The sequence below is a fragment of the Dromiciops gliroides genome, chromosome 4, assembly GCF_019393635.1.
Source record: "Dromiciops gliroides isolate mDroGli1 chromosome 4, mDroGli1.pri, whole genome shotgun sequence".
In the NCBI taxonomy this organism is placed as follows: domain Eukaryota; kingdom Metazoa; phylum Chordata; class Mammalia; order Microbiotheria; family Microbiotheriidae; genus Dromiciops; species Dromiciops gliroides.
Genome location: NC_057864.1, coordinates 101,029,549 through 101,039,541, shown reverse-complemented (window position 1 = coordinate 101,039,541; position 9,993 = coordinate 101,029,549). Strand labels below are relative to the sequence as shown.

At 45.4% G+C, this 9,993-nt stretch overlaps 1 protein-coding gene across 1 annotated transcript; it reads left to right on the top strand.

The window, feature by feature from the left end:
• The first annotated feature begins 1,674 nt into the window (after nucleotides 1-1,674).
• On the top strand, nucleotides 1,675-8,105 carry RABIF (RAB interacting factor). The gene is made up of 2 exons (XM_043963866.1): nucleotides 1,675-2,230; nucleotides 6,347-8,105. Exons 1-2 carry the CDS (start codon nucleotides 2,105-2,107, stop codon nucleotides 6,590-6,592), a joined length of 372 nt encoding a protein of 123 aa, XP_043819801.1. The 5' UTR covers nucleotides 1,675-2,104; the 3' UTR covers nucleotides 6,593-8,105.
• The last annotated feature ends 1,888 nt before the right edge of the window (nucleotides 8,106-9,993 follow it).

Sequence of the window (9,993 nt, the reverse complement as noted above, 5' to 3'; positions counted from 1 at the left end):
GTGCAGTTTATGGCTGATCCTCACTGTACTCTAAAGGCTTTTGTAGGAAAAGGGGAGAGGATCAGCTTTTGTTGCCTTCTCTAGAACTTGGTTTTTACCATAATCTCTCAACTCCTCTGTATTTGCTGCTGAGCATTAGGCCCTGCTACTGTTGTTACAAGATATAGGACCAGCTGCTTTTCTTTTGTAGGGACCAGAACTGCCTTCTGCCATTTTTCACTGACCCAGGTTCACACCACTCATAATCTGAATTAGCCCCACTGCAATTACCCAGTGGGGAGGGAAGGGCAAGGAAGAGAAAGGAGAAACATCCTATCTATTTGTTATTTTAGGGGTATACAGTTAGAGAAGAATGTGAATGCACAGCTAACTTCAATTTGGTCCCTGTTTCTCCAAAGAATACTGTAGTCGATTTCAAAAAGCTGGATTTAGGGGCAGCGAGATGGCGCAGTGGATAGAGCACCGGCCCTGGAGTCAGGAGTACCTGAGTTCAAATCCGGCCTCAGACACTTAATGCTTACTAGCTGTGTGACCCTGGGCAAGTCACTTAACCCCAATTGCCTCACTTAAAAAAAAAAAAAGAAAAAAAAAGCTGGATTTAAAACCTTAAAACTTGCTGACTGAAGGGCAGCTAGGTGGTGGAGTGGATAGAGCACCAGCCCTGGAATCAGGAGGACTTGAGTTCAAATCTGGCCATAGACACTTACTAGCTGTGTGACCCTGGGCAAGTCACTTAACACCAATTGCCTCACCAAAAAAAACAAAAAACAATTTGCTGACTGGTCAGATCGTTCAAACTGAAGCCTATTTGTTTTGCTATAATATGGAGGTTTGCTTTGAAGATGAAATGGGCTGTGATGCATATGGGAAACACTACACAGGTATATGGTGGTATTTTATGATGAATTTTCCTAAATGAGATTTTCCTTATCAGGCCCTAACCTTTCAGTATTCCAGTCATTTCTAAATCGTGCCAAGTCTCTTCTACAAGGAATTTAAGGAATTAGGAAGGGAAGGCATCATTGAGAAAGGCTACCAACCCCTTGATAGTCTTAACTAGGGTCTCCTGATCCAGAGTTTAAAACTGTTTCCAGAATTACGTAGGCGGCAACTTGGCATAGTAGATATGCTGCTAGAGTGAGGCAGTCCCTGAGTAAGGAAATGTAGAGTCCTGCTTGACCAACTAGCTGTATGACCTTGGGCAAGTCACAACCTCTCAGTGACGTCTGACACGTCACAAGTTTAAAATCCCTCCCAACCTCATGGAAGTAACAGAAGTGAAGATGAATGGCCAAAGAACAGAGACATTAAAACAATGATCTACGACTTCCGTAGTTTCAACCTTAGCGCTTGTCTGTGTAAAATCACCACCTCAATAGGCTCACTTCCCTGAATGTAAAATGGAGAGATCGTTTGTAGATCTAAATCTGTGATTTTATGCTCAAAAATGTTAGTAAAAATGATGTGGGGTGAAAACCTGTCTCCCCGGCCCCGGACCCAAGTCCTAGTGCTTTAAGAGAAAGGGTGGGTATGGCCTGCAAAAATGGATGGTCCGCATTTTCTAGCAAAGCCGGGTGTCCATAAGCCAGCTAGGGGGGGGGTGGAGCTGAGAAAGGGGCGGGGCCTCTTCGCGAGAAATGTTTCGAGGCCCCTGCCCCCAACCCACCCCAGTAAACAGCTCATTGCGTACAAGGGGGCTGGCAGCGTGATGTCAGGCAGTAAGGTTATTTCGTAAGCCTCCATCTAGCCTAACCCTGCTCAGGATGGAGGAGGCTGGCGTTGACGTCCCGGTGAATTGGCAGTGGTGGCAGGAGAGAGTTTGACGCCCATTCCCAGGAGTTCAGCGTCCCTGTCACAAAGCCACTACGACACAGCAGACCACTCAACATAGGTAATGGAGGAGGACAGCGTTTGCGTGGCGGGCCCAAAAGTAACCGAAGACGCCTGCGCAGTGATGGAGTGACTGTGGAGACCCGAGAGGAAGCGGCTGCGCACTGAAGAAAGGAGGAGTGGAAGAAGGCTCCCACGCTGTGAGCCAGTCTGCGGCTGCGCAGTGGAGGAGGCTCAGGGAAGTAGTGGCGGCGCCAGCGGCGGCGGCGGCGCGATGGAGCCGGAGGAGCCGATGAACGAGCTAGTGTCAGCCGAGGGCCGGAACAGGAAAGCCGTGCTTTGTCAGCGCTGTGGATCCCGGGTGCTGCAGCCCGGGGCCGCTCTCTTCTCACGCAGACAGGTATTAGGCAAGGAGTCCAACTTCCTCGCATAGAGGATGGGGCTGCTGGGTCTGGAGACCTCGCCCTCCCGACCCACAGCTCCGCCCCTCGCGACGGTGAGCTCTCCCTCGGTCGGTCCCGAGCCCCGCCCCCGGCCACGCGAGATTTCTTCCTACCCCTGGCCTCGCCCCTCTTGCACTAGACCCTTCCTTCCCAAGCTCCGCCCCTCCGAGTTTCCCCGCCCCCGTGCAGCTCTCCGGCAGAGGCGTTGTGCGCCTGCGTCCGGGTTCTGGCCTTCCCTTTGGAGCCCCGTTCTTTTGAGGGGTCTTGGTCTGTACGCATAGCTGAGACTTGGCCCTGACGCCTACACCCATGACCCTTTTAACCACGTGCGGAAGCTATTCTGGCGAGGGTGGGGCCCGGGAGCCTTTGAAGTCTTGGTGTGGACAGGTCCTTTCCTAGTGCCCGAGGCCCTGAGCTCAGGGACGGACGGGCCGCGTACCTGGGCCTACTGGGGAGACCCGCCAGGCAAGGCCCCGAGGCCTCGCCGTCGGACACCCTGGACCCAGGTTGTCACCTCTCTCGGGTGGGCAAAAAAGCACAGTTCATAGACACAGCTCATTATCGTAGCCCAAGCCCCCAAGTCTGGGGACCTCGGCCTGGGGCGGAGGACAGACGAGAGGGCTTGGGAAACTGAGGGAAAGAACTTTCTGAAGATACACCACCCCCCTCCCGCCCACATAACCCCCAGAGTTTGGGCATTACTAGTGTAAGGAATGACATTTTAGTGTCCCTTCTCATGCTGTCGCTGCTGGGCCTTGACGCCCCCAAAGTAATTAAGGTTTTGATGTGCAGCTTCAGAGGAGGCTGCGGGGGTGAGGGGGGGTGGGGGTGGGGGTGATCGGATAGTGTAGCGCTCCGAGGTCAGCTTTTTAGGCCGCCTGCGGACACCTTGGAGGGCGGGGAGGGGCAGAGAAGGGACTCTTGCTCGTCCTTGTGTACACATCCTCATTCAGAGCAGGGCTTCCCAGCCTCTGGCCAGAGCCGGACTTTGTTGTCCTCCACCAGTAAAGGTTTCTCAGGCACTCACGAGCAAAAAATCCGGCTTCTGAAAACTTAGAGCTTGTCAGTTTAGCTCACTTATTGAACAAATTAAAAGCCTATTAAGTCCATTCAGTGAGCAGATGTCTGATTACTATAAATAAGCGATAGTTTAAAATTTAATATCAAGCAGAAGCTCCTGCCTGGCAACTCCTTCATGAGGAAACCCAGGGCCACACTTGGTTGGTGGCTGAGATGGCCTTTACCTAGGTTTCATGACTCAGTCTAGTTGAGTCTCTACAACCTTCATTTTATGGGCAAACCTCATTCTGCATATAAGGGTGGCTAGTGGCTCAGGGAATAGAGTGCCAGGCCTGGAGTCAGGAAGACTTGCCTTCCTAAGTTCCAATCCAGTATCAGACACTTAATAGCTGGGTGACCCTGGGCAAGTCACTTCACCCTGTTTGCCTCAGTTTCCTCATTTGTAAAATCAGCTAGAGAAGAAAATGGCAAACCACTCTAGTATCTCTGCCAAGAAAACCCCAGATAGCCTTATGAAGAGTCAGACTTGGGCAGCTAGATGGCGCAGTGGATAGAGCACTGGCCTTGGAGTCAGGAGTAGCTGAGTTCAAATCCAGCCTCAGACACTTAACACTTACTAGCTGTGTGACCCTGGGCAAGTCACTCAACCCCAGTTGCTTCACTTAAAAAAAAAAAGTCAGAAATGACTGAAAACAACTGAACAACAGTTATGCATGAGATATAATGTTCTTAAATTAACAAAAGTAACTTAATCTGGGTGTTTTCTAGATCCTGTGATCTATTCCATGTCTGGAAAAGTCACAGGTGTTTCAGTATTGTTTTTTTGTTTGTTTCTTTTTAGTGAGGCCATTGGGGTTAAGTGACTTGCCCAGGGTCACACAGCTAGTAAGTGTTAAGTGTCTGAGGCTGTATTTGAACTCAGGTACTCCTGACTCCAGGGCTGGTGCTCTATCCACTGCGCCACCTAGCTACCCCAATATTGTTTTTTAAAGCCCATCTTTTCTCAAAAATAAGGGAAACAAAAGTTTTTATTTGGGGAGGGGAGATCTGTACCCTGTTCACAGATAAGTAAATACCTGATGCATGCAAAATAAATGCACAATAATGTGGAGATGGACTTTAATGATCTCAGGAATTAGGAAGAGACCATTTTGGGGAAGGTGTCATTTGAACTTTAAAGGGATGGGCAGCTAGGTGGCGCAGTGGATAGAGCATGGATAGTGGATAGTGGATTCAGGAGGACCTGAGTTCAAATCCGGCCTCAGACACAACACTTACTAGCTGTGTGACCCTGGGCAAGTCACTTAACCCTCATTGCCCCCCACACAAAAAAATTCCAACTAAAAAATATTTCCCTGGCCTGCAATTGAGGGAATTCTTTGGCTAGTTTGGAATATTCCTCTGTCAGTGCCATGTATGATAGTCCTAACCAGCCAGGAAACAAATTTTTTTGTTTGTTTGTTTTTTGTTTTGTGTGTGAGGCAATTGGGGTTAAGTGACTTGCCCAGGGTCACACAGCTAGTAAGTGTTAAGTGTCTGAGGCTGTATTTGAACTCAGGTACTCCTGAATCCAGGGCTGGTGCTCTATCTACTGGGCCACCTAGCTGCCCCCCAGGAAACAAATTTAAATGAGAATGTTCAGTAAAAGTGGACCTTACAGAGTAGACACTCAGCAAATTTAGTAAGTGTTGTTGAATAAATATAACTAATAAGTAATAAGACATAATACTAGTAAATCAAGAGGAGGTTTTAGCATATTGGTCCATAAATAAGAACATAGTTGATATTTTTTTGTTGTGCTAACAATTAATGAGTAATGCCAAGCACATAATTTGCTTGATCTCCACTTAATGGAAATATTATTAATGCACGCTTACATCATGGGTTAATCTGTGGCTATCATAGCTCCTTGCAAAAGTTAAATTCTCTGGGAATGCTTGAAGTCATGTAGACTGTCCCCCTGAATATTGTTATAACATGATCTCAATCCATGCCCTTGACAAGACTGAAATATTGAAAATATTTTCAGGGAAATTGATACTTGTAGACATAAAATGGCTTCTAACTTTGTAGTGTCATCAGAGAAGTCATAGGTGATTTAGCAAATAGATGTCTGTGTATTAGGATGACAGACATCTATTTAAACAAAAGGTAAGTACCTGAAGGCAGGGGGAGGGTTAGGGATTGTGATTCTCCCCTAAAGAACTCTTGAAGTGACCACCAGTATGGTTCCAGTTCCCCACACAGGTATTCCTGAATGCAAACTAAGAAAGTCCTCATCAGCATCTATTGCACACTTCATGATTATACTTTGGTGAGAACTTGCCTACCTGTTCTTCCTATCCCTCATATCTGTCAGATCACTTACCATATAAGGGCTCCCACCTGAGTTCTTTGGTCATGCCCAATGCCATGTCAATACACTGAAGCTATTGTCCTGTTTCAAGACTGGTTGAAGGTCATAAAGATACTAGAATTTAGATTTCGAAGGGACCTTAGAGATCATAATTCCATAATTTTACAAAAGAGAATCACTAAAGTCTACAGGAAAATGTGATGAGAGCAGCTATAAGGATGAGACAGAATAGAAACCTACTCTGGTAGCATTGGAAGCCATGTAGGATTGGTCAAGTGTTGAAATAACTTGGCAACAGTGGAAAATTAAAGTGGTTCTTTGGCTGCAAAAGCCCTTTGGTTTTCTGGACTGCTGATGGAGAATCCTGGAAGTTGGAAAGGTAGAATTCCAGCGATCTTGGGCATGGAGTCCTGAATCCTGGGGCTGCCTCTGAATCCTAGGAGTGCTTCATATAATGTTGTCTTCTCAGGGAATAAGAGAGCCAGGATCCTCTGTACTGCTGCATAGGCAAAGATACCAGCAATAACTAGAACCTCAGAGATATCAGAGTAGCATCAGAAAGTAGTACATGAATCGTTCTAAAATCCCATCTCAAGGCATACACCATGTTCCCCTTTTAAAATTTGTCATTACATGAGTGTGATCAAGAAACATGGTGTTGTGTGATCCCATGTGACTTTGTTTTCTTGCATGGCAGCTGTTCCTTCCCTCCATGAGGAAGAAGCCAGCTCTGGCTGATGGCAGCAACCCAGAGGGTGACTTCCTTCAAGAACACTGGCTGGTGGATGACATGTTCACCTTTGAGAATGTGGGCTTCACCAAAGATGTGGGGAACGTCAAATTTCTGGTCTGCGCAGATTGTGAGATTGGACCCATCGGCTGGCACTGCCTGGATGACAAAAACAGTTTCTATGTGGCTTTGGAGAGGGTTTCCCATGAGTGACTAAGGGACCTTCCATAGCAGCTTCCTTCCCATGGTGGAAGCATCTTCCCCAAACAGCAGGCATTCTAACCTGATCTAACTGTTCTGCTGCTTTCTTCTCTATACTAATGTAAAGTGGTGAGTACCACAATGTCTACTTGAACATACAAAGGGTATTTACCCTAACTTGCTTCCTTGAAACCTCAAGTGCACATGTCTCACATAGTTCTCCCTGTACTGCAACACTTCCTCCTCTTCCCCTCTCTGGTTTGAGTGATGTGGGAAGCCAGGTACCTCTCAGAATTCATCCACTGGCCTGGCTGTGTGTCTGTGTCTTTTATCCAGGTGCTACTTTTTGTTTCCTGCTCTGGACTGATAGTCAGATTTTTATTGTTCTGACTTTGTTTGCCCCTTTTAGCATTTGAAATTCTCATGTGGCTTCTCATCAATGGTCTACTTACAATATATGAGTAGAGAGTTACGTTTTTAGCACCTTCTTGCAACCACCACAAAAAAAAGTAATTCACCAGAAGAAGATTCTCCTTTGAGTATCAGGGTGGAGGAACCACTGCTAACTTGCATGTAAAGTTTACAGGCTTGGCTCATGTCCAAACAGATGACTGTCTGGGTCCCTTCTTCATGGGAAGAATTATGTCTAAAGAAAGCATCATCAGCACAGTTATTGAACCTAATGGACATGATGCAGGCAAGAATTCTTGGTGAGATGGGAATTTTCCTTATCTTTAATACTCACCATCCTAACAAATTCCAGAATGCAAACTTTCTGTCCACTTATATGTATTCCTATTCAAGTGAATTCATGTTTTCTGACTGGTAGGAAAACCCTTAGTCCTTCTGGTTTGGTGCTGATACAAGAGGGCATTAAATATGAATGAGTCGGCATAGTACTTGTTTTACTCTCTTCCGTGGTTTCCATTTACTGTCATCTCCACTGAAATGGCCCATGGTACCTTCTCTCAAATGATGTATAAATTAAGGTTTAAAGCAGCCTCCTGGGACAACTCAGGGGGCTGGGAGTTGAGGTGGAGAAGCACAGATCATTCGAAATGCAGACACCATCTTGAGTGATTCAGTGCCTCACACCCCTTGGTTTGGTGCTCTGTTCCATTCTTTACACCTCTTCCCCAACCCCTTTAACCTTCCTGTATGGTGGGCTTCCCCATTGAGGTAAAAACATTGTGTATAAACCTTTAACCAACTCCCCCCACACCCCTGAAGTGCTCCTTTTGGAAGAATTGGACAGTTCCTAAATTTTCTGAACCTCCAAGAAGTTAAATGTGTTGCTATATAGTTGCTAGAAACACTACTGAGGATTTTTTATTCCTACAAAGACACTTGGGCCAGAGAAGCAAAGCCAAGTAGGTGTGTCTGGAAATGTGTCTGCCCCCTCTACTACCAGCCAAACCCAGACAGGCAGTTTTTGCCTCAGAAGCCAAAATTACAAGACATTTACTACGTCATCTTTTCAGATTTACTGACAATAATAAAAAAAAAATCTGAACAGTGGTTAAAAGAGCTCATGTGTATGCTTGGAGAGAATGTGTGGATCAGACCGCTTAGGGCCCATCTTGAGTTTTCCTGGCTCCTCTGGCTCATCAGCTGCTTAAGTCACTGGGTAGCCCCCATTCAACTTTGTCTTCTTGGTGCCCAATCTTTTTTTTGTTTTTTGTTTTTTTGCAGGGCAATGAGGGTTAAGTGACTTGCCCAGGGTCACATAGCTAGTAAGTGTCAAGTATCTGAGGCCAGATTTGAATTCAGGTCCTCCTGAATCCAGGGCTGGTGCTTTATCCACTGCACCACCTAGCTGCCCCCGGTGCCCAATCTTGATTAAAGAAAATATTTTTTGGTAGCTTTACACAGTACCTTCCAGTATGTGCTGAGTAAATGTTTACGAATGAACGAATGGGCCGCTTCCACTAGGGTCTGAAAGGGCAACTTGTGCTTTCTCCTGTGGTCCAGGTCACAGGTTGCTCCTGGGAAAGCATTTGGCCTTGTCATGGGTCCTCCGTGACTAGAGAGTTGCCTCTCCACAAAACAATCAAAGCTGAGCATATTTCATGTTGGCGCCATGCTCTCTGAACAAGGGCACTTGGGTTACAGTATTACAACGTATGCTTCAGTAGTCCACGAGGGCCAGCTTCTGTCCTCTGTACTCAGTTCTTCACTCATCTTCAGTTAGACAGTATTTCATTTCAGTTAGTTACAGATTTATTGAGGAGCAGAATGGGACATACCGACGTTTCCAAATAATATTCCTTAATTGTCATCTTCGAAAGAAACCAATTTTCTGTTGGGTTTCAAAGTTATATCACTTTTGGGGCAGCTAGGTGGCACAGTGGATAGTGCACCGGCCCTGGAGTCAGGAGGACCTGAGTTCAAATGTGGGCTCAGACACTTGACTGTGTGACCTTGGGCAAGTCACTTAACCCTAATTCTCTCTCTCTCACACACACACACACACACAAGTTATATCACTTTTTTTTCTTGCTTATTTTATTTATTTATTTATTTTTACATATAAGGTATTTTATTTTTTCCGTTACATGTAAAGATAGTTCTCAACTTTTGTTTATACAAGCTTTACAATTTCAGATTTTTCTCCCTCTCCTCCCTCTCCCCTCCCCTAGACAGCAGGTAATCTGATATAGGTTATATCTATATATCTATATACATATACATATACATATACATATACATATATATATACACACACACATATATATACACATAATAACATTAATCCTATTTCTGTATTAATCCTGTTATAAGAGAAAAAATCAGAGCAGTAATGCAAAACCTCAAAATAGAAAAAAAAACAATAGCACCCAAAACAAAAGAAATAGTATGGTTCAATCAGCATCTATACTCCACAGTTCTTTTTTTTTTTTCTTGGATTTGGAGATCCTCTTCTATCATGAGTTCCCTGGAACTCTTCTGTACCATTGCATTGGTGAGAAGAATATAGTCCATCACAGTAGGTCAACACTCAATGTTGATGATACTGTGTACAATGTTCTTCTGGTTCTGCTCATCTCACTCATCATCAGCTCATGTAAGACCCTCCAGGTTTCTCTGAACTCCTCCTGCTCATCATTTCTTACAGCACAATAGTATTCCATTGTATTCATATACCACAACTTGTCCAGCCATTCCCCAATTGATGGGCACCCCCTCAACTTCCAATTCCTTGCCACCACGTAAAGAGCAGCTATAAATATTTTTGTACATGTGGGTCCCTTTCCCCCTTCCATGATCTCTTTGGGAAAAAGACCCAAAAGTGGTATTGCTGGGTCAAAGGGTATGCACAGCTTTATCGCCCTTTGGGCATAATTCCAAATTGCTCTCCAGAATGGTTGGTTCAGTTCACAGCTCCACCATCAATGAATTAGTGTTCCAATTTT